Here is a 23,254-nt window from a genome sequence, read left to right on the forward strand (position 1 = left end):
TCTCGGGCGATTATCCGATGCTCGGCGTGGGAAAGGTGCATTATTGCGAGGCATTGGTCTTATGTTTAAATTGTTCACGCAGGTTGAGCCAACATACGTGGTCGACTATGCATGCATATCTTTCCTGCATGCAAGCCCGTGATGGCCACTCTTTCAGCTGCGCCCGCCCAGGCGAATAATGTATATCCCGGCTAAAATGAGACGGCTGTCTGAGCAGGAGGGTGGAAGGAGGTGCTTGGTGCAGTGCGGCAACCCGTCGGTGATAATCATAATAAATGACTCGCAGGGAATATTCTTTCCCCGGGGAGGGGGGTGGAGAAAGAATCAACCATCCCGCACTGCTTTAGGCGAAGGTTGCGCGCGCGCCCGAGTCATCTAGCCGTGGCTCGCGGGGATCGGTTGCATGCACCCTGTGTCGGGCAGGGCAGGGTAGGGCAGGGCGGTATATCCCATAGAGTCGGTGGTTTCAGTGTGAGGGTGTTTATGCCGCTGTGGGCTCGCAGTGCGAGTCCCGACAGGTATGTCAAATAATACATCCACACACACACCCACCCACCACATGTGTGTGTGTGTATATCTTTGGCTGGGTCGCGTCCGATCGGCGCCGATCATTATTGCCAGACCCTGACGCGGCCCACATGGGGTTTTCTCGGGCAGATGTGCGAGATATGAAATAATGTACACAGCAGCAGTGTTCCTGGGGGGAGGGGGCGGAGTGCCGTCACACAACCTTCAAAAGCCCTACGGCACAGACTTGTGACGCCGGGTGTTCCTCCTACCCGCCGTGCTGTATAGATCTGCGCATGCCTACGTGCGGCCCCCGATCGATCATGTCATGGACCACAGCGGCAGCAGCATTTGTACTGAGAAACGACAGCCAATCGATGATGCATTGATCACTTTTCGATCCCTCACTCAGCCCTTCTCCCGCGATCGTCGACAAACGGCGGTTTCAGGGGGAAGCGAGGCGTGATGTTCAAGAGCGTGGGATGTGGAGTGGGGGAGGCGAGGGCGGCGGTGGATGAACTGCTATAGCATATGTGGTGTCCGCTATAGCTAGTTCAGTCGCTGAGGCGCACTGCTTTGCCCTCTTGGGATCGTTGAACGCACGGGATGGCTTCTACCCGCGTCGAGCACTCGGTTCACCCCATTCGGCCCATTTATTATTATTGTTATTATTATTATTTTAGGCGAAACGCCCGAGCTATGACTTGACCGCCGATCCCTTACTACCAGATGGCGAAGGGGGAAAAAAAAAAGGAAAAAAAACGAAGAGGAGCAGCGCAATGATACCTCTCTCATCAGCATCGGGGCTGGGCAGATTTTAATTGCGAACAGGAAGCACCAGGCGCCGCGACCCCCAGTGGTATTCTTTTTTTTTTTTTCTTTCTGCTTGTCACGGCGTGCACGACGTCGGTGGCGTTGCGTCCTTTTTTTAACATTTCGACTAGTTCGACGCAGAGCATCCTTGTGAAACACCATGGGCCCATCCCCTGCCGGCCGCACGGCCAATGAGGTCGCCCGCCCTGGGTGCCACCCGGCGACAGGACGCGTGTATGTTCCTCTGGCGGATGGGTGAGACGAGCCTGGCGGTCCCCTTAGGCGAACCTTGCCGGCCGTCGGGCGGCAAATCTGCCTGGCTGGAGCTTGACGCCCATAAGGCCTCTTGGGGGCTAATAATCGTCGAGCCATAATAATGAAACGCTATGGCGGCGTGTCTGGGATGTAACTACGGAGTACATAACTACCCGTGGGTAGGTGTGCACTTGGAAAAGAGACCGGGCCAGACTGCTTCCGGCAGTTGTTGGGAAAGACACGTTGTTGTTGCTAGTCTGGTGGGGGGAAGAGAAGGGGAAGTTTTGCTTCCAAACGGTTTTCGCTCGTATCTGGCACAGGCGCGCGCGAGAGCCACCCCAGAAGGCGGGGAGGGGGTCGAGAGTTGTTGGTGTGAAAGTGTATAGACTGGGGCGACACCCTTTTGGTAAATGGTCGCGTCGTCTGGGATTCGTCAGTCGCCAAAACGACCGCAATTAAGGCGGCGAATCAGTTGCTGCGCTCGGAGTTTTTTTTTTTTATTTTTTCTATTTTTTTTTTTGCTTCGGCGGCGAAGGTCACGCTGGTTTAGATGCCGACGACAAGTTATATTCCACCGCACGCACCCATGCAGACATGATATTAACGATACTTTGCCGCCCAGCACCGCCGGATCGAGTAATAATGCTCTTTCTGCCTGGTTATTAGCCGCCGGCCGTTGAGCCAGGAAACTGCAGAACCAGCAACAACAACAACGCCTTAGTCTAGATTGGCCCAGCCGCAAATACATGTATGAGAGCCGCCACTGTTCGACGTGCATGCATGCATCCAAAAGCGAGAGCGCACGACAGCACGCAAAACACGCCGTATTTCTTTTTGCGGCTGGGGCCTGCGACCCCGTCGCTGGCCGCGGGCTTGCAACCCGAGCGAGCTGCAGCATGGCCCGTACTGGAGGGGGGGGAGGCGGGGCGCTGCCAAGTATATATGCAACCACCGCACATACATCTGGATGTGCATACGGAGTATACTTACTCTACCTTTGTGCGTACCACAGCGATCTGTACCGGACATCCAGTTCACCCTCCTTCAACTACCTCATCGCGTTGTCAAGTACGTGTCCACTACTACCTCATCCTCATCACACAAAGCCTGAGCGCTTCGCGCGCGCGCGCGGTGACGGCGGCTATGACGTCAGACGCGGTCGGTGAGGTGGAGTCCCGCCAAGCGCGTATGTGCTGCCCCCCCACCCCCCCCGGTCTGACCTTCCCCTTCTAAACCTAGCGCCGCCGGGGTTTGTTTTGTTTGTTTGTGCGGCTGCACGGTGATGTCATGGGCGGCTTGGGGGCGCTGCGACGTGTGAAACCCGCGCAATATATGCACACGACTACTACTGAGAATGGACGGCATATGCACGCACACCTCGACGTGCAGAATCTCCAGGAGCACGGCAGGGGTCCCACTGCCGGTTGCTCGTGTCCACGGCAATAATGGTCGTCGCTCCGCGTCCAGCGATTCGCGGCAGAGAGGGGGGGGGGGGCGTCATCCCGCAGTGTACCTCGGACCGGACGGGAGTGATGGGTGTCTGGGATCGCGCAATATTGTCATCTGGACGCAGAGTGCACAGGGGAAAAGCGGGGGAGGATGAGTTGCTCTCGTCATATGCGCATAGATTGCAATGTGCATTCACCCATTGAACATACATACATACATACATGTGTGCGTACCCACCACCCACCCCCGGCACCGTTTTATGACGTTGGGACGACGGTGGAACCCCCGCGTAGTAGTCGTTGTTTCGACTCAACAACACCACGACGACGCCAAATTCGCCAAAACCAAAAAAATAAAAGGGAACTACGGAGCCCTACTAGAGGAAATTTAGTCAAAAGGGGCGGCCCCCGCAGCGCAGCGCTTCGCCTTTTAATGGCGGGAGTAGCGTGGCCTTGGGCTCCGCGCCCAAGCGGGTTTAGTGTGTACGCCGGGGGGGGGGGAGGGGCGCGTGCTTTAAAAAGGCCCCATTGCCGGGGCGGCGCGATCGACACGGAGAAGATTCACGCCGTAAACCTTGCCGACGGGCGATGCGCTGCTACTACACTACTACTGCTGGTGCTGGTGCTGCTGCTGCTGACCGCGCGCGCCGTGCAGATGCGGCTCTGGGGTAGGATGGCCCGCAGCCGGGCCAGTGAGAAGCCCGAAGGGGGCCTTTTTGCCCGAAGCGCGTTAGCTGAGACACATTTTGCCCAATTATTAAAGCGTGTCTCTCGTGGGAGCATGGGAGATGCCTGCCGTGCTGGAGGAAACCATGATGGCGTGCGCTGAGGGTGGATGGGTCGTAGTAGTCGGCGTCGTCGCGGCCCATGGGCGCGTTTGATTTGATCGATAGCGATGGGGATATTCATTACTCTTCTTCTACGGAGTACTTCTTCTTATTATTATTACCTCGGAGTAAGCCAGCGAGACCCACCAAACGAGCCGGCGTCGTGCGCCAAAATTTTAAAAAGAACGCGCCGATGGACGACGGTCGCGCTCGTCAGGGCCGCCCCATGGGAAAGCTCAATCTCGGCGCGGGCCCCGTTACTGCTTCTGGCTGGTGCACGCCGCCATCCCTCCCCCCCCCCTGGCGGCGGAGTAGTTAGTTTCTTATTTATTTTATTTTTATTTGCTTCTTTTTTGTTTCGTCTGCGCACCAGCCACCGCGGGAGCTGAACGAGAGCGAGCGAGCGAGGGAGCGAGGGAGAAGGCGAAACTGACTGGCCGTTCCAGCGATGGGCTGGGTGTGGAGCCCCCCGTGCCGAGAGGGCTATCTGCATTGGCATTTGGAGTTGTGGATGGGGCCGCTCGTGCTGTGCCGGAGGGAGTCCGCAGGACGCCCAGCAGGTTCCCCGCCGGCGGGCGCGGAGTGGGTGAGGAGAGTCTGTGTGTTGGGTGAGTAGTAGAGTAGTATAGTAGAGCAGTAGTACTCCATATAGCGAACTCCGTAGGGAGAGTAGTGAGTAGTGATGGGCGGCCATCCGCGGAGGCGGCAGCAGCAGCGGTTCAGGCGAAGGAAGGAAGCCCATCCCACGTTGCGGGGCCTGCGCCGGACGGGTGGCCGCCACTGATTGGCCGGGTGCCATTAGAGCTGCATGTGGCGCGCCGCCGCCCCACCCGGTGATGTCACGCCGCGACCCACTGTGGCGTCGTGCCTTATCTGTGGCTTGAGAAAGGAGTGGTGAGTGTCCCGTGGGCGGCACTATACGACGAGTTACGGCGTGCGGCGCATTATTGTCGACGGCAGTTGGTGTTGTTGGTTGTTGCTTCCTGCTGCCGGGGGTGGATTGCGCGGCTAGACCACGATGGATGCTGCTATAGGAGCCATAGGCGCCACCCATATCGACGGGGAAGATAGCGGTGGTGGAGGGCGCGAGATCCGACAGCGGAGGTGCAGCAGCCGCGCTGGCTAGCTAGCTACGGCCTTCGTAGAGCTAGCTGCTGGCCGCACTGTCTGTCGCGCTCCTGAGCGCTCGCCAAAGCTTCGCGGCGAAGCCAATAGGGCGATCGGTCTTGTCAGCGGCGCGATGCCCGAGCAGGCTAGCGTGGCGCTGAGTCAGGAGGGCGTCATGGGCGGCCCCAGTGTTTAGGGTTTGGCGCTGCAACTCCGTCGCCCGGTCGAGGTACCGCTGCGGCTACGGCGTGCCACAGCCAGCTGGCCCGGCTGTGACGCCATAGCTGCGACGGCTGCTTCCCCTATTTTCGCTATATAGAGATCTGGCCTGCCCTGCCCTGCCCTGCCCTGCCCTGCCCTACCCTCCCCTCCCCGCAACCTCTGCTCCATGACTGACGGATTTCTGTCCTGCGTCTGCTGCCTTCTCGTGCTGCTGCTCCCTGCTGCTCCGGCCCTGTTTGCCGCCGCGCGCTTCAATTCTTGCGACTACTGAGCCCGCTAGTTCGCACGCTGCTGCTCCGTCCTGCCGACTCATTCTCCCTGCTAACACCCACCCACCCATCATGGATCCCAAAGACAAACCAGACTTGGACCCCCTCGCCAAACTCCATGACCAGTGGGCGTCCTTCTCACCGTCCATGATGGATCCCACTCCCTATACCTTCACGTCCTTTGCCAGCCAACAGCCGGCTTACTATGCGCCCACTACCCTGCCGGCCGGCCTAGTCAACCCACCTCACCCTGCCGACTTGACCACGCCCAGCATGGCCTTGAACATGCTGACGCCCCTGGGTATTCCCCCTTCCGCCGTGACTGACCCGACCATGCCGCACTCTGCCATGGAGATGGGTGGCTACCACCCGGCCTTTGCGTCGCACCACCACCAGCCACCCAACCTCGATGCATTCGGCAATCCGCACAGTTTCGCTCCTCCAAGCAGCTTTCTGCGTCGCGAGCCCACCATGGCCGCCCTTTCGCAGCCCATGGAGGAAGCTGCCTTCGGCAATCTGGCCATCAGAAGCCCGTCCATGGGAGTGATCCCTTCTCGCCTAACAGAAAACCTCAATGACTTCGAGGACGAGAGTGAGACCTATCAGGAGTCGTAAGCCAAACCTCTTTTTTCTTCGCCCCGCTCTGGTGGGGCCGCCGCAGGTTTTTTGACTGACATTTCGCAACGCTCAGCTTTCGCTTCAATGTCGCTCTCCGTGCAGCGACGGCGATGATCAAGGATAACGATGACATTCCCGTTACCTATCTGAACAAAGGCCAAGCGTACACTATCAATGTGCAAGACATCGACCCGATGGCCTCTGGCGCCCAGCCTATTAAGTATCGTACATGTATCCGTGTCTCGTTCGATGAAGAGGGACAACGGTCCCGACCCGCCGCTTGCTGGATGTTGTGGAAAGAAGGCCGTGGGTCGAATGAGGCCCACCAACGTGAGGGCAGACTTCTGGCCGTTGAACATGTGGATCCTAACCAGGGCGGCGCTGGAGACCGGCAATCGCGAGTGCAACTCGAAAAAGCGCATTTTGATGGCTTCTCCGTCATCTGGAGTCCAAACATGACCACCGGAACCCCAGAGACCAACATCTCCGTTCGCTTTAATTTCTTGTCGACGGATTTTAGCCACTCTAAAGGTGTGAAGGGGATTCCAGTTAGGCTATGTGCTAAAACAGAAGTCCTTATGACTAATACCCCCGAACCGTCTCCGAGTAATACCCAGGAGGTCTGCTATTGCAAGGTGAAGCTGTTCAGAGATCATGGCGCAGAAAGGAAACTGTCCAATGATGTTGCCCACGTTAAAAAGATGGTGGAAAAGGTCAGGCAACAGATCGCGCAAGCCGAGCTGGGAAGTACGAACATTGACAAGCGCAAACGCAGCTGTTCTGTCGTCAACACTAAAGGCGGACCGAAATCGATGAAAGGTAAAAACAAGCGTCCGTGGACTATGTCCGGAAATGATAGCAAATCCTCGATAGAAGAAGACTTGCAGTTGAAAATGGCGAACTTGGATTCAATGTTCACGTCCCCACAGCCCATCAGTCTTCTGAACTTGCGGGGCGACGAGCAAGACGATCCGGACCTTTTCCCCGTCGCACTGGACCCTACCAACGACGAAGACTGCCCCGGCCGAGTGAACTTCGACTCCACCCACTCCAATGACGGTGAGTCGACTTCGAATGCGTTTTCCCCATTCACCAACAATCACTCTCCGAGCTCCTCGCATCGCTCTTTCGACATCAAGCGACAAAGCGTGCCCAATGACTCTCGCTACTCACGGCGTGGCTCCCTGGACTGGTCGAATACTTCGCAACGTGGCGGGGATAGTATCAGGCATGGCCAATTTATTAACCATCCAGTCAAGGTTCAGCTTCCGAACGGCGTCGGCGGGGAATCGGATTGGATCGAAGCAATGGGAGTGGATCATACATATAAGCCTCCGAATGAACCTCTCCTCAAGCCCAGTATGTTATACCATAATCTATTATTATCTTACTTTTCCATGATTGCTAATTTGACTATTTCAAAAGAATGTTGCTTCTACGTTCGCCCTAGACAAAATATGAGCCCACAGGCCGAAGATTACTACCACGCTGTCTACCTCGCGGAGCGCACGGGCACGGCACTGGTACAAGCCGTCGTCAAGAAATGCCGCTTCGATTCTGCCCGGGTTGTGCGAGCTTTCGTCGTCCAAAGTAACAACGGAATGAACGTCATGCTGGATGATGACGTCGTTCGGGAGCTGCCAGAGGGCAAGACTATGACTGTGGAATTTGCTGAAATGGGTGACCCTAATATCAAGATCGAAGAGAAGTCATCCGAAACAGTCACCGACGTCGAAATGCGCTTCTTTTTGTGAAAGAAGCGCCCAACAAACATTCTTGTTTTGATGGGGTCAGCTCCCGGTGCTTTCTTCGTTATCCCTTTTTTTTCTTCCGAGCATCAATTTTGCCAGCGCCTTTACTCTTATCCTACCCGTTCAGGATATCGAGTATTACATTTTTTTTGAGCATCTATTTTGCCGGCGCCTATACTCTTACCCTACCCGTTCAGGACATCGAGTATGCGCGGCGGAATAATCTTTAATCTTATTGTGGTTTCTCTGGGTTCTTTTATATTTTAGGACGGACAATCAAAATTCATCATTCCGCGCAAAAAAGCATAAGAGAAAAAAAAAAAAAAAAATCAACTATCATGGCGCACACAGGGTTGGGACAAAAGGTTGTTCGAACATGCAAAATATAAAAGTATCATGGGTTACGAATTTTACGATTTGGTAGCGGTCGAAATACCCTCATTGTCCTGTCCAATGCTTATTTTTGAATCACTTATTCTTTTTTTTATTCTTTTTTTAATTTCTTGGAGGACAGGATTCTGCTTGGGCTAATTATTATCATTTTTATTATTACTACCCTTACACCTTCATTCTTGGGTTTACATTCCTCCTGAGGCCTTCATTTAAGGAGTCACTCTCTTTTTTTGGTTTCTTTCGGGGTGATGTTGCGATGTTTTACTTCTTGCATTGTTCTTCGAGCCATTCAGAATCCCTCATGTTTGTTTCCATTTTCAATCTGGTGGCAAAGGTCGCCCTTTGATGTTGTGTGACAAATGTGTGGGGTACTGCGTTCTTTGATTTTACGCAAAGGGGGGTTATTCTGGTGCTAGACGGCCAGGTCTTGATATTTGCCATGAGAGGTTTTGTGGTGTCATAGAAGACTTTGGGTAGTATGCATCTTGGGAAAAAAGAATTTTGCTTCTTGTCGTTGTCAAAGGGCGGCGGCCTATGTTTAGAGCATGTCTTTTGCCCCCCTTCTTTTACTCTTTCAGTCACCGTGTTGGAGCGAATGTGGTACCATTACCTACCCCTGGAAGCTTTGTCTGTCAAGAGTGTACAATACTAATGGATGTAATGATCTTGGGCGAAGGCGGGATTGTGTTGCTTTGTATCTAACTATGTACGCTCGAGCAGTTTGATAATAATCAGGTGTTGCTCCCCTCGCGGTGATAGAAATCGAGAAACATGGGCTATTCTGAGACTCTGTCGCAGAGCTGTCCACAGAGCGCGCATATGATAGCTCTTGCAGTACTCCGTAACCCCTCTATTTCGCCATCCGCCTCGTTGTCGTCATACTACGAACTGGACGAAAAGTATCCCGCACATTTTTCACCGCCAACAGCAAAAATATCGTAAACAACGATAAAAAGCTTGGTCCCCAATACGAATGGATGACACCTGTCGCTCTCCTGCAGATCCCGAGAACCAGCGTTTCCAAGCTCACTATCGCCGGAAGCGGAAGAAACGTCCCATGGAAAAGCCAACTCCGTGGCTAGGGTGTGACTCGTATTTCCCTCAACGGGAAAAACCTTAGGCTTTTCCAAGTCATGGAGCTGCTCCCTTTCCCACTCGCTAGCGTGACAAACGGTCCCAGATCGCATGTGTGCGCCACACAGTACGCCGTACTGTTGGAAGTACCCCCCGGCACGTAAACAAAACGTCATCGGAGGGAAATGTTTAATCTTTATGCTATAGCAAGATATCGTCATCTAGGCATACAAGTCTCCGATACTACGACAACTTCTGCACAACGTGGCTATTTTTTTTTTTTTTGAGCGGCTTCGTGCACGGTCCCGTGGCGATCAAGTGGCTACCACGTTTTTGCTTAGACTTTGATGTCGATTCGGCAAATAAGATCGGCATTGAAGCGCAGAGAGAAAGATAAGTGGCGAATGGGCAGCGTGTCTTTTTTTTTTGAGATGGGCTAAACGGGCCTAGAAACGCGAGTCGAGGATCTTGCTAACACACCTCTTGTGAGGAAGAGCTTAGAGTAGAGAGATACTTTCTAAGAAGAACGCGGAGGCGACAATGCGCGAATTATTAGCTTCTAATAGTATCATACATTCATCAAGGCGAGGATAATTACGAAAAATCACCGAGATGTCTGAAGTTGCCCGAAGCTTCTTCTCCTCATCAAAAGAAACAACTAACTATGTCATGCATTCGTAGATGAAATAATCCATTCTGTCTCTGCACCCAAATTCCCAAGAGGTTGCACAAAGCTGTCACCCTAACCCTCTGGATAAAATAAAATATTCACAACCTTATTAGAAACCTCCAAAGAATTAGCGTGAGGAATCTCAGTAGCACCAGTGACGTAAGTGCTGAAAGAAAGGCAGCCACATGGGCAGCACGTGTGGGAAAAATAAGCGTATTTAACCTATGCGCTAATCTTAAGCTCCCGCCTTTAGCGTAAGTTTATTTACATGACAGGGGGAAAGAAGAGACAACAGTCCAAGAAGTACTGTGGACTGGAAAACCGATTAAATATCCCACAGATCGTAGATACATGTTTTATTTCGTAGGGAAGCAACGTATGCGGATGCTGCTAGGTTTTTGGGGGCGTGACAGAGCCAAACGGGGTCAATTTATGTGTCGCAAGCCGAGTAATTATCTGAGAACAAGAAGGCCGCTTTGGAAGGAATATCGAACGTTATTCGAGCCAACGTTGCTTGGAAAGTAGCTTTGATTCCCCTATGTATCTTTGGATGCAGTTTTTGTGGATGACAACAGGATCATGCCGCAGAAATTGACGAACACGGCAGTGGCACTGGGAGCGTTTGTTAGCTTTGTTATGCCTGCTGAAATATCCGCTGCGCAGCTGGGATCGAAGAAAATACCTTGAAATCATCATAATTTAGCTTAAGTAGCCCTTACTTCACTCCGACGTTCAGTATCTTTCACGGGTATCTGTTGGAGTAAAGTACAGGCATAGAATCTTTTAAAATGTCTAGTAGACGCTTTCCACTCCTATAGAGCTATCCTAGACTGCGTAACGGCCAGGGATCGCTCTGTAGGAGGTTGGTGGTGCTCCATGCGATCCCGACGGGCTCGAGAGTCAGTGCACGATCACAGTGAGTCACCTGGCCCTGCCCGGAACGGAAAGGGCATATCATAACACACCAAATTGGGTATAGACGGCTGAATCGACACTCGCTTAGCGGTAGCGTGATCCCCTCGCACTATAAAACCCCCTCTTCTCCTCCTGACCTCCCCTTTCTCTCTTTTCTTCCTTTTGGTTGATAAAGCCTATCAAAGCGAACAGCTACTTCATTTCAACTCCCCCGGCTATCGTCAAGAATCCTCAACATTTTTTAAACACTCAAAGGTACTCATCGATTAAGATGTTTATCAACGCAAAGGTTCTTGCCATCCTGGCTCTCGGTGCGGTCACTGCTACTGCAGGTAAGTAATGAACACAAACATCCAAAGCTGACTTCCATTGATACTGACCACATCCAGGATTCGTTGCCGAGAAAATTGACATCGAAGAACACGGTGCCATCAAGGCCCGTAATGGTAAGATCAACTCCCTAATAATAATATTTTTTGTTAACTAGAGTCACAGACCCTGTTGTCGTCACAGTCACGGCCACTGTCACTGAGTGCCTCGTTCCGTCTGCTTCCTTGCCGTCGGTCTCCAGTGAGGTCAAGTCTACTGTTGTGACCAAGATGACCACAAACAGCGAGGCAGTTACTGGGACCGAAAGTGTTCCTGCACCAACCTCCAGCAGCAAATTGTCTTCCGAGACTACTAGCATGAAGTCGGCTACTAGTGTTGTTAGCAAAGCAACAGAGTCTCAGGGCACTCCGACTACCACTCGCAATTCCCCAGTTCCTACTAACGATGCTGGGCGTAACTCTTTCGGGGTTGGAGGTGTCTTTGGTGCAATTGCCATCGCAATTATCAACATTTTTTAGGTAATATTGGGTTCTATGGTTGAGACATCTGTATTTCTTCCACCCATGACTAGCATGGGTCGGATGGATTTATTGTGATTGGACGCTCGATCTTATCTGTTGTTGAACTGAAATGGTTGATATGTTTTTGCTGATGGACTTTGACTCCAATAATTGTTGTTTCCAGAGATACTTCAGATTCGACAGCGGATCCTTAATGAAATCTCCTTTCAATTGATTTGACCAAGACCATGTATATAGACGTAATAAACCCCGACCAGAGTGCATCGACTTTGGACTATTTTTTTTTTCATATTTTTTTCCTGTTATTTTCGTTTTTTTGTGGTAATAATAATGATAATGATAATCTTCAGCCATGTGCACCCGTCACACACATCATACCAATTCGCGGGACGAAGGAGAATTTTACGGAATACGCAGTCAGCTCGATCATGTCTCGTCCGTTGCTGCTGACACTCCATTTTGTTGTTAAGATAGAGTATGCTAACTATTCGTGCCTATCAGTTTCATTGATCGTCGGTTACTCTTTTCAACGCACATATCTGACATCCATCGCCGATTTTCTCGCGTAAAAGTCTAGCGTTCGTGACTTTGACACCAACAGTACGCGAGAACAGCGGCGATGAGTCTTCATATGAGGTCGGATTTGAGTGCTTCAACGTTGAAACATCCTCTTCGCGTGATGGAGGTCGTGATGTGTTCGGATGTATATGGGATATGTGATAGACGTGCCCGCACGCGAAGCCTACCAGAGGCTCCTTTTCTACCAAGATTTAGTATAAGGGGCTCACACAGGGCTATGGAATTGGGGTGCATCCTACCTTGTTCAACAAACATTTCTTGACAGCCAGCGCAACAGCCAGGCGGGCAGTCCCGTTTTCTTTCAAGTGGTTCAATATCACCTCGAGTCTCGTCACCTTCCTGCCGCTGAGTAGGCTGAGGCATCTTTCTAACATGATCGCTTTCATGAAGAATATCGAACCTGATACCCCGCCGTTGTCCTTTGCGCAGCATATCCATCCGAATAGAGACCTCGCCAACGAGCACTTTTGCAACGCCGTGGCTGATACTAGCTTGAATATCGTGCTCGCGAATCATTCTCGTCAATCCTTCCCTCAAGCCTTGTATCTCCAAGCCACTTGGAATTCGCCTTACAAGTTTTATTGGGTCGATCGCGGTGCCGGCCTCAACAAGCAAACGGCGGATATATTCAGGCTTATCCATCGAATAAGAAAGTAAATCATCCCAGAGGTCAGGGTCATCTTGTGATTTTGCAAATGAGATGGCGTGAGAGATGTCTTTCAGGTCTGAGAGTATCAGATGAAGTGCCCGTTTTGTTTGGCCAGTTTTTGAGAAAAGATAAATGAGCTCAGGGGTAAAATGACGACTTTCACAGATGGAGCATGCCGCATTGTAGGAATAAGATGTGTTGGACTTGAGAAATTCCATGAGCAGAGGTCGGTCATAATCCGCAAATAGTTCTACGGCGGTATCCGCAAACGCGTCGATCAACAGTCTCCCTTCATCAGCAGCAAGCTTCTCTGCAGCACCAGTTCGATGGTGGCCACGCATTGGAGCCGCAGGCTTATCAGTTGGTGATAAAGAGTCACCTTTCCAAAGGGCTCTGACATAAAAATACAGGAAAAGATGAAGACCAGAAGCTTGCAGTTGTGAAATAACAGTATCAGGGCGTACAATTCCGTTGACAGCTTCGCGGACGAGAAGTTTTATAGGCTCTGACGTTGCTTCCTCAAGCTCTGGTAGACTTGAAGATTTCATTTTTTCTTTAGGCACTCGAATCAGAATGAGCCCGGGAATATCATCTGCAACAGCATCGAGAAGATGGTGGTCTCGAATCAAAGTCATAGCAGTTTCAGCATCATGAAGTCGAACATAGCATCGCAATGCTTCACGATAACGACCCCCCGCTAAAAGCAGCTTCGCTAGACACTCTGTTAAAAGGCGCCAATCGTTTTCTTGATCTTCTGAAGACGTGATTTTCAGCTGATCGTTGATAGCAGCGACAACGCTGTCGACATCAAAGAGATTGGTCAACCAGAGGTCTAGGAGTTCCTTGAATCTGCTACGGTCTCGGGAGACGTAGTGACCAAGAATAACTTCATAGATGAGGGAAGGCAGCGGGGGGTAGATATCAATAGGAACGTGAGAAACGATCTCGTCAAACCTGTCGCTTTTGGCAAATATCCATATCCAATGCTCCCATTTCAAAGTCGAGTCAAGAACTTTACCGCACACATCACCCGCTTTCTCCCAGTTTTGATCATTGACAAGTTGTTCTAACCAGGACTCGCCGATCTGTTGCCTCTCTCTCTGCACCTGAGGGTTTTTTGCAGTATCATTTTGTTCCGGCAAATTTCCGTCCACAAACAGCTCAGTGAGATTCCGTTCGGGTTGTTTGGGAGTAGTCAAAGCGCTGTCACCTTCATAGAATGCAAGGGATGCCGCTTCGGGATGTTTCGCGAGAAGTTCCCACGCTTCTTCGTACTTCTTGTGCTCTTTAAGCCAGGAGAGTCGGTCCTTAACATCCCGTTTAGTAGCAGCCACACAATCATATGGACTATGAATGAATATTTTGATCCCGTCACTCGCCAAAACCGCAAGCTCTTTGCTATCAAGGTCAGGTTCTCCAAGCATGGTGCCGGGAACACCTATTAAACTTGCAGGTTTTAGACCAGACTTCTTGTCACCACTGTCTGTGCTGCGAATGCTGTTGGCAGAACTGAAAAGACGAGTTGGGTACAAAGTTGCATCCAAAATCCCTGTGCCTATCGTCTCAAATGCCCCTCGACGAACGGGAGCGTGAGGAAACTTGGAAGGTGACAGCACACCGAGGTGATAGTCAGATGCCGAAAGGCTTTCGTAACGGCGCACGGCAAGAGTATCAGCACTAAGCTCCTCTTTCGTCTCCACATTGATTAGTCTTAACTCAGGCTCCAGGCCGTTTTGTCGGTGCCTCACTCCACGGGCCGGCCCGGCCTGTTTCCGTTTCGATTCGCCTTTATTGTTGTCTTCTGGTATTAGGTACGAAAGAACAAGAAGAACATTTGGGGTATAAAGAGAAACTCCAGATATAATACAATCCGTGCGCAATCTATAAGTTTATCAGTATGAAAATACTTTGATATATCAAAAATAACCCACATTGTGACGACTTCAGCAGAGCCGATGGCCTTTTCGCGAGCATCTTTGCCACGTCGGACTGGGAAAACATTGATAATCCAGACAGTGCCTCCCCAGCCAACGATAAGTTTTTCTTTCTCGTACAGTCTAACCCGCCGAGTCTGCGGCATAGTCTCGGACTCTTGAGAACCGGCAGCGTCATTGTCTTCATCCACCCATTCAGCCCTGGCCTTCCACACGCTGACCATTTCATCCCACTCCGGACTACGGGGTCGATCCACGTGGCTCATCCTCTTCCAAGCAAACTCTGACTGAGAATGATCTAAGTGTAGATTAGATCGCATAATCTTAATTCCCTCTTCGTTAGCCCAGACGACATATTTGCCGGATAATGACCATTTTATTGTGCTGATAGAACCCTCGCCGGAATGCAGAATGGTATCCTTTCCATTACCGCCACCGAAATTTAACACTCCTAACCACCCGGTCGGGCTGGTAGAAGTGACACCAGTCATTATTGTCGAATCTGTGCTTGTTCCTGCTCGCCCTCCAACTGTTAGGATGAGATTCCCAGCAAGCCCCCCGGAAATGTAGGATTTGTCACTCTTATATTCCGGAGATAAAGCGACGGCTTGAACGGGGCGCCCGAAGTTTCGGAGCAACACATCTTTTGGATCAACCAACGACGAAATACAGACGTTACCATCTATAGAAGATGTGGCGATGTATATCGCGTTCGAAGCAGTATTTTGTATTGTCGTCTGTCGTGCGCCCTCAGGAGATTTGGAAAGATCTACGGATAGACGGCTCGACGAATCCGCAGGCGATGTGCTCTTGACGATTGGCCTGGAAGGTGGCGGCGGAAACGGGGATATTGATACTGAAGTAACGCTGGCGGAGTGAGCACGATAAATTCGAATTCGCTCGAGCGTCAAAGCATCAAAGATGTGCTATAGTTAACGTCAGTTAAAGCGACACAGGAAAATCAAACGAGACGTCGCATACAATATTCCCGTTATGAGTACCAACGACCTAGAAACATTAGCCAAGGGCGTTTCAAACTAGGCTGTGAGATACATACCATGTTATCTCCTGCGACTAGAAAGCTGCTTGTAGCGTCCCCTTTGCGGTACAGCGGCGCTATGCTCTTCGTCAGGGGAGCATATTTAAGTCGCGGCTCCTCATCTTCGCCTTCATCCTCGGATTCGGACTGGCTGTTTCTCTCCTCATCATACTCCTCTTCCTCTTGACTTATTTGACTATCATTTAGCTCTGACCGGCCCCTCGTAGGCGTTAAGTTGGGATCTGGAGCTGCCTTTTGTTCAGGCAGCCTGGGGTTATCTGACCCCATTCAAGCAGTTTCTAACGCGTTATAGGGAACTCAACCTTGAAAGAAACTAACATGACAGTAGATTGAAGGTTCAAAAAGCTCAAGGAGAATATTGACTGAAGGAGTTGTGCCATAATCATTGAAGAGAATGCATCCTGGTTTGTTTGGCTATCGAATGTTCTGAGCTTCCAGAGTGCCTGGACATAACCTAGGTAGGGCCGGAACAACGGATGATAGTAAATCCGGATGCAATCACCAACCTAAATAGACTCCGTCATCATGAAATTGCTAACTGAGAGAAATAAATTCTACCTATCTTTTAAGATCCTGAACTTTGGGAGCAACAGGAATGCCTTCATTGCCTTCGCGGCCAGTTCTGGTTCTCACGCCTCAAGCTGTTCTTAAATTCAAGTTATGATTACGTCTCGGATTGCCTCCAAGCTATTAAGGGGACCTCTACTATTCAAGCCCTCAGGGCACCGGGTGCTAGGATTAGCGCAGATAAGGTTGCCTTTCGACGGTTTTTCTTGCCAACATGGGGTTTATTCCTCAAAATCGGGGTCTGAACCTTCCGCAGCGGTTAATGTCGCCGTAGATGTGTCAAAAGCAAAACGGTCATCCAGGTCTCCTGCAGCTAAAACGTCACTGCGCAGAGCAGCAGTGGAGGCACAGCTCTCGAAGGATGGGAGAAAAAGACCTCAACCACCCGAAGATCTATTGCCACAGTCCAAGGTGTGTCCGCTGTGTTTCCCTCTAGCTTTGTCAGCTCTCCATAATACTGATTGAGTATATTTTCTTCACCAGGTGGTTACCGCCTATGCAGTAGCCGAGCAATTTGATATATCAAAGGTGATGGAAATACTTCTAGCAAAGGGCTATGAACCGGATCCCTTCGACACTGGCCTATATCCGCAAGTCATCCACGTACAAGTTCCACTTGACTCTATTCGGCGAACTTCGAGCTTGGCTGCATCGGAACTGCCGGCTGATCAGGTGGGAGATGTTTTTATCTTTCCATCTGGCACCGTAGTGTCATGGTCACTACCAGAGGGCTTTACATCCTATCTTGCAAGCACAGTTCTGTTGCCAGCTGCCCAGAATCCACATCTGGATGATATGGAAACAGAACATTTGGAGTATACGGAGGATCTACAAAGAGAAAGTAGCACCGTGAAAGGTGATAAGATCATTCTCGGGACGAAACCTCTCCTAGAAAACAGCCGATACGAGTTGAAGCGCAACGACCAACAATTGGTTGACACTGTTCTAACCAAGATTGCTTTCTCATCAGGATTGGCCCGAAGCACGAAACTTGCTGTCCTGGAGAGTCTACTTTCCAATTATTTCGACTCAACACGGACCATCCCCACTCTGCTTTCTAAAGGGACACGCCTGCCCTTCTCAAGAAGCTTTATTCTCCGGAAAACAGGGCAGTTATTGAGCATACGAGCACACCTTAATCTTTATTCAGAGCTGACAGATTCCCTCCCCGATCTCTTCTGGGATAGTAGGCATGAGCTTGGCCTTGAGGGAAACTATGATCAGGTTGGAAGAGCTCTTGACATTGGAATCCGCATTAAGATACTTAACGAAAAAATGGATTATGCACAGGAAATTGCCAGCGTTCTGCGTGAGAGGCTGAGCGAGACGCATGGCCTACGACTCGAGTGGACGATAATCCTCTTGATTGCTGTGGAGGTAGGCTTCGAAGTCCTAAGACTGTGGAAAGAGAAGAAGCAGGAGGATGTGGGCTATAAAAAAGCACACTTGTCATGATTGACGGTGCTTTTACAATACAACTTTGTCCTCATACGATTAAGCGAAATAGCCTTTTCATTTTAAATAGAATTTGTATTCAAATCTCCCTACTTGACTTGTGTGAATACGTACATAGCTCATTTTCATTCTGATATTGAAAGTTCTCTGCGATAAAACAAAAGAAAAAACATTCCTTTCCATAACTTGTGTGTATCGAATCTCGTAGTTCTCGTCATAGCCCATTGGCTGGTAGGACTAGGCTGGTATCGTCCCCAAATGTCTCCGTAAAATAGGATGTTAGAGGCGGCACTGTTTGCGCATTTTAATGAGGGCATGCAGTATCGATCAGGGTGCTCCTGGGGGCGCATGTTCACGAAGCCGCTCAGTTGCCTCCTGACGAAGGCGGTTTCTAGAGGTTTTAAAAGCACGACATCCGGCAGCAAGCAGCAGGACATCGTCGTCTGGATCATGGACTGCAGGACGTGCGTTTGAAGTGCTGGCAGAAGTTGTGCTTTCGCCGTTTGGCGGGGTATCGGGCTCAAATACGTCTATCAACTCTGGTGCATAGGTACTGTCCAAAGCCGAGGGGTAGGGGGTGACAACAGATTGAAATGAGGGATCGCGCCTGTTCTCATCTTGACTTGCCCATAAACTAGGAAATAGTCGATATCCCGATGAATTTCCTTGTAGTCCTTCGCCGGCAATCTTGCTCTTAACATATTTCGAAAGCCAGTGAAAGAGCTCGGACACTCTATCAGAAAAGGAGGCCATGGAACAACAAAATACCATTGCGGTGTTTTCAAACAATGTCCAGAACCAGTACGCTAGAAATTTTTCTATAGTTTCTTGTTAGTAATGGTCTCAAAATCCCCCAAGTTGGAGGCTTTTAGCAGAAAATTACTGACCAGCCGGATCTGAAGCCCCTCTTGCCCATGATAAGGTCACAACACGCAGGACAGATGAAGTCACAACACTATCTTGTCAGTTAAACAATACTAGCAACATTGCAATTTTTGACTTACAAAATGACCACAGTTGCACCAGCGAAAAGCCAGACACGAGCTGGTTTTTCAAGCTCAATAGTGAGCACTCGTTGAATCGGGAGACAGCAGAGAGCGAAATTGCAAACAGCCGCAAATCCAGCATCAAACAGCCAGAAACTCTCAGTATTAAAGGGGATGCTGTAGATCAAGAAGTCGCAAGAGTAGTTGGGGCTGACACAATAAGTGATTATAATGGGAAGGAATAAAATTACTTCAGCCACAGCAAAGATGAGGCACACCCAAGCAAACCGACGAAATGGTCCAGAAGGATACATCCAGAGACATTGTGTAATAAGGGAAATCACTGCGAAAGTGAATGAGAGCTTGTAGCAATTCTTTGCCGCCAGAAAAAGGCCGAGTCCCTGAAAGCATTTATGATCATTAAATACCTTGCAGCATTGTATGGATTTACAATGAGGACACTCACATCCAAGGATTCCAGTTCAGGATCACTGGGGTTGTCAATATACCTATGGCTCACTAATTGGATATGTGAGTTTTGTTCAATGAAATATAGGAGAAGAGGGATATGCCTTACAAATGGCAAAGATGATAGAAAACCCAATGCCAAACCACTGTTGAAAGCAATGTTCAGCATCAAAGATGGGTGAAATGATTCAAATGAGAACATACTGCTGCTGCCACTGCAAAAATTCCATCGCCACTGGGACGGCGGCGAGAGCGCAGGCCATCGAAGACCCGGACGCCAGCAGTCAAAAAATGAAGCACGGCAGAAGTAATTGATAAGGCATACAAGCTCTCAACGCGCAATATCAGTGCTGTTGCCATGTTGACAAGGCGTGCTTGATATGTTGCACGGCGTCGTGGGAGGACGATGTAAGCGAGAAGGTTGTGGGGGAGAAGTAGAAATAGGGGGAGGAGGAGAAGAAGAGAACGAACAAACACAAGCAAGTGAGCAGTGCAGGTGCAAGGAGACACACTCTATCAACACACAATAAACAAACTGAAGCGCTGCTGGTGGCAGGGCTCAGGAGGCATGTTCTGCCAACGTGACTTTGGCCTCACTTGTGCAAGGCGTTGACCAGAGCAACAGTCACCAGCACGGCAAATTCCTGCCATTTCTTCCCCAGCAACAAGAGCCATGGGCAGAGTAGACCGCCAGCTTCAACAGAAGAGACGTTCATAACGAAAAAAGACGGCCTGGATCCAGCAAGGCTCGCTGGATCCAGGGGCGGAAAGGACGTGGTCCCGTGACAACATAACCCGCTTTATGCCTTGCAGGGCAGTCTTAAGCATCTTTGAAATGGGATACGGTCCACACTCAAGCTGTCTTGAGATGCTTTCGCACCGATTCAGGCTATATTCTATCGATGGACGTTGGATTCGGACATGCAGGGATTTGGGTTTGTCGAGCGCCATCCGGCTTGGCATCGAAACGGGCCACCACAGAGGTCTCCGAGGGCCAGAATCGCACGACGCAGATGGGGAGGAGAAAAGAAAATAACGAGATAGACCTCAAGTTGAAGTATACGTACATAGAATCACTATCTGGGAAGTAGTATCAAAACGGAAAAGTTGAATCCAGAGCGCAAAACTAATTATCTGCAAGAATCACTCATACTATCATGACACCAAAGTAACGCAAAATACACTCAGCAAAGTGGCAAGAAATTTGGCAATCCGAGTCTTCATCAAGGAAAAGTCATAATGTTGTACAGATTTTCTAAAAGCAAACATTGACAAAAGAAACACCCAGATTAAACCCCCACATCAAGTTAAAAATTTACGACAATTGACAAAACATGCCCTGGAAACCAGAGATCAACCGAAGAAACCGTGACGCCTAAGCTCCATTTTTAACAGTAAATTCGTCAAAGAAAGCTTCGGTCTCAGGAGAAAAGGACACAGGAAACAAAGGAGTGTTGAGCAAGTCGGAGCTGTTTGGTTCTCCATGGCTCAGGAAGTACTCATCGTCGTAGTGCGATGAGTTTGGCTCGGAAATATCCGTCGTCGGATCAAGCGCCGGGAGATGGTCCTGACATAGGGCTGTTTCGTGAGCATGCCTAATAAATACATCATCGAGATCTGCACATTCCACTTTGCATATGTCGTCTTCATCTTTTATGGAAGGCCACAACAGCTGCACTGGCGAGGCAGTTCGTGTATCTGTTTTCAATGGTAAATTAGGGGTAAGAAGTGGAATATCAGGTATCTCTTCAGGTATGTCATCCAAGGGTCTTTTGCTTGGTGAAAGGTATAGCGGGTTTAGATCTGGATCCAAGGCAATTGAGTGATAGTTTCGAGAAGGCGACGGAATATTCCCGGTACTATGACTCGGAGATGCGGGAGGAGTGAAGGAAAATGCGTCTGGTGGTAAACCAAATGTGGTGTCCTGAAGGAAAGATAGGTCATTTGCCGGACTAAAGTCTCTCCCACTCGCGCATTCGCTTGCAGAAGAAACAAAAGAAGCACAGGAAGATTCAGAGAGGTTGCGTGTATGACTTCTCCTCGATCGCTCGTGTGTTTTGACGGCTTTATCCCGTCTTTCCTCGGCGTCAGGTCGCTTCTTCGGCCTCCCACGTCTAAGGGGTTTGCGAACGGCCCCTGCAAACGCACCACTGCACATTCCACGCTGTTTATGCCTCGTCAGAGCATCATGTCTGGCGAAACTGTTACCGCATTCACAGGGATAAGGTTTCACGCCCGTATGAATTTTCGAGTGACGTTTAAGATCGTGGCCTCGAACAAAACATTTATTGCAGTGATTACACTTGAACTGGCGGTCTCCGAGATGCGTTTGAACGTGGGATTTGATATTTTCTTTCCTTCCAAACCTTTTGTTGCACCCATCGTATTTGCATACCCATTTATTGTCAATAGGATCCGGGCCCTCGATATGAGTTGCTATGTCGTCTAAGGTAATGCCCGTTTCTTCAATTGAGGCGTCAATACTAGAGTCGAGGTTTAAATCTGCAATTGAAAGAGCGCGTGGTGATAACAAGGTCTTCGCCGGCGAAGAGGAACGGCTTGAAGTTGCCGTTCTCAGCGGAATTGAAACTGGCGGCGTCGCTGGGGCTATTGGAACTTTATCCCCTCTTCTGCAACTAATAGGATAATTCAAGGCAGTTGCTCCTGAAAGCTGTGGAAAGCAAGGCATCATAGGGGAAACAGGTGAGGATATCGTCGCAGAGTTGAAGTTTTCCGTCCCAGGGAACGTGAAATCCGAAAAGATGTCATCGCTCATCTTGGGTATGTGCAAACTGAGAGTCTCGGGTTGAAGACAATTTGTGTTAGAGAGCGGTGCAAGAGTATCTCGTGCGTTCATTACTCCGTGGGATGACCTTGCGCGCTCCGCGGGAGCAAGAATGGGGCGTACATATTGTTTAACCGGCGACGACTGAGCTGTTTTACATCCTCGAGGAAGCTGTGCTGGCCTCCAATACTGTGTGGTTGCTGGTGTCAGGGAAAGTAAGTCTCAGCCACGTCAGCCAGAATTGGAGTTATGGTGGCCATCTGACTTACCTGTCTCATCGTGTTTGATCGGAGTTTGTGGGCGCGATGCCGACACCTCCTGAGCAAGTCCTGATGTGGCGGCTTTCCACTGCAGGGGTTCAAAGGGCTCGAACTTAGGGATGAGTGTCCTTTGGCGGCTCTTTGCTATTCCTTGATCAAGGCTCAATCCTCTTCGATGCCGAACGGCGGGCCGCATGGGCTTTGCCATGATATCGTCCTGGATATCGAGAGACAGGCCATGCTGCTGCCGAATAGTCTCCGCGCGGTCAAAATTGGCGTTGAAAGCTGCTAGCATGTTAAGGAGTTTCAATTATCGTCGAGGCAGACGTAGGCAAGCTATAAACTGCGGCGACAGCTAGTTGTAAATGGGCGGTGTCACGACGGCTCCTCGGTGCAAGGAGGTCACATTTAGAGATTCATCACCCTAATAGGCGAAGTCCAGGGAAGAATGGGGTCAATAAAGGAGGAGGAAATGCTGTGTCTAAGTATAGATGTGTGAAATCTGTGGTCTTAACCGCGGCGAAGTAGGGCGCGGGATGGCGACAGCGAGATTAGAAAGACGTATAGAAACAGCGTGTAGGCGGAGCTCAGGATGATAAACGTGAGCATTCGCAAAGAGACAAAAAAGCCCTTTGGATCATGATGCAGCGGATGACAGCCGTGAGAAAGCCGAAAGTGGAGGCCGCTGGCGTTTCCCTGAAGGTAAGCGCGGCCATGGAGTAAATACAGGCGGTCGACCCAGCAACCGCCCAGTCCGGACTAGCGCACCTCAGCCTTAATGGCGCTGACTC

The 23,254-nt window shown here is 50.2% G+C and overlaps 6 protein-coding genes across 6 annotated transcripts; 3 read left to right on the forward strand and 3 right to left on the reverse strand.

Annotated features, from left to right (window-relative positions):
* Nucleotides 1-5,520: 5,520 nt before the first annotated feature.
* On the forward strand, nucleotides 5,521-7,820 carry LOZ57_003026 (uncharacterized protein; the record flags this gene model as incomplete). Its single annotated transcript, XM_049252081.1, has 3 exons — nucleotides 5,521-6,059; nucleotides 6,140-7,425; nucleotides 7,492-7,820. The coding sequence occupies 3 exons, from the start codon at nucleotides 5,521-5,523 to the stop codon at nucleotides 7,818-7,820; spliced, it is 2,154 nt and encodes a 717-aa protein (XP_049108964.1).
* Nucleotides 7,821-11,140: 3,320 nt separating this feature from the next.
* LOZ57_003027 (uncharacterized protein) lies at nucleotides 11,141-11,717 on the forward strand (the record flags this gene model as incomplete). The annotated part of the gene is made up of 3 exons (XM_049252082.1): nucleotides 11,141-11,201; nucleotides 11,259-11,315; nucleotides 11,365-11,717. 3 exons carry the CDS (start codon nucleotides 11,141-11,143, stop codon nucleotides 11,715-11,717), a joined length of 471 nt encoding a protein of 156 aa, XP_049108965.1.
* Nucleotides 11,718-12,223: 506 nt separating this feature from the next.
* On the reverse strand, nucleotides 12,224-16,209 carry VPS41 (Vacuolar protein sorting-associated protein 41; the record flags this gene model as incomplete). The annotated part of the gene is made up of 5 exons (XM_049252083.1): nucleotides 12,224-12,480; nucleotides 12,539-14,829; nucleotides 14,880-15,808; nucleotides 15,864-15,890; nucleotides 15,940-16,209. 5 exons carry the CDS (start codon nucleotides 16,207-16,209, stop codon nucleotides 12,224-12,226), a joined length of 3,774 nt encoding a protein of 1,257 aa, XP_049108966.1.
* A 514-nt stretch (nucleotides 16,210-16,723) lies between these two features.
* On the forward strand, nucleotides 16,724-17,964 carry LOZ57_003029 (uncharacterized protein; the record flags this gene model as incomplete). The annotated part of the gene is made up of 3 exons (XM_049252084.1): nucleotides 16,724-16,779; nucleotides 16,842-16,920; nucleotides 16,993-17,964. 3 exons carry the CDS (start codon nucleotides 16,724-16,726, stop codon nucleotides 17,962-17,964), a joined length of 1,107 nt encoding a protein of 368 aa, XP_049108967.1.
* Nucleotides 17,965-18,291: 327 nt separating this feature from the next.
* Nucleotides 18,292-19,778, reverse strand: LOZ57_003030 (uncharacterized protein; the record flags this gene model as incomplete). Its single annotated transcript, XM_049252085.1, has 6 exons — nucleotides 18,292-18,782; nucleotides 18,852-18,919; nucleotides 18,969-19,160; nucleotides 19,379-19,469; nucleotides 19,528-19,564; nucleotides 19,623-19,778. The coding sequence occupies 6 exons, from the start codon at nucleotides 19,776-19,778 to the stop codon at nucleotides 18,292-18,294; spliced, it is 1,035 nt and encodes a 344-aa protein (XP_049108968.1).
* A 1,015-nt stretch (nucleotides 19,779-20,793) lies between these two features.
* On the reverse strand, nucleotides 20,794-22,671 carry ACE2 (Metallothionein expression activator; the record flags this gene model as incomplete). Its single annotated transcript, XM_049252086.1, has 2 exons — nucleotides 20,794-22,424; nucleotides 22,473-22,671. 2 exons carry the CDS (start codon nucleotides 22,669-22,671, stop codon nucleotides 20,794-20,796), a joined length of 1,830 nt encoding a protein of 609 aa, XP_049108969.1.
* Between the last annotated feature and the right edge of the window lie 583 nt (nucleotides 22,672-23,254).

The sequence above is a fragment of the Ophidiomyces ophidiicola genome (assembly GCF_022830035.1).
Source record: "Ophidiomyces ophidiicola strain CBS 122913 chromosome Unknown scaffold_9, whole genome shotgun sequence".
NCBI classification, from domain to species: Eukaryota; Fungi; Ascomycota; class Eurotiomycetes; order Onygenales; family Onygenaceae; genus Ophidiomyces; species Ophidiomyces ophidiicola.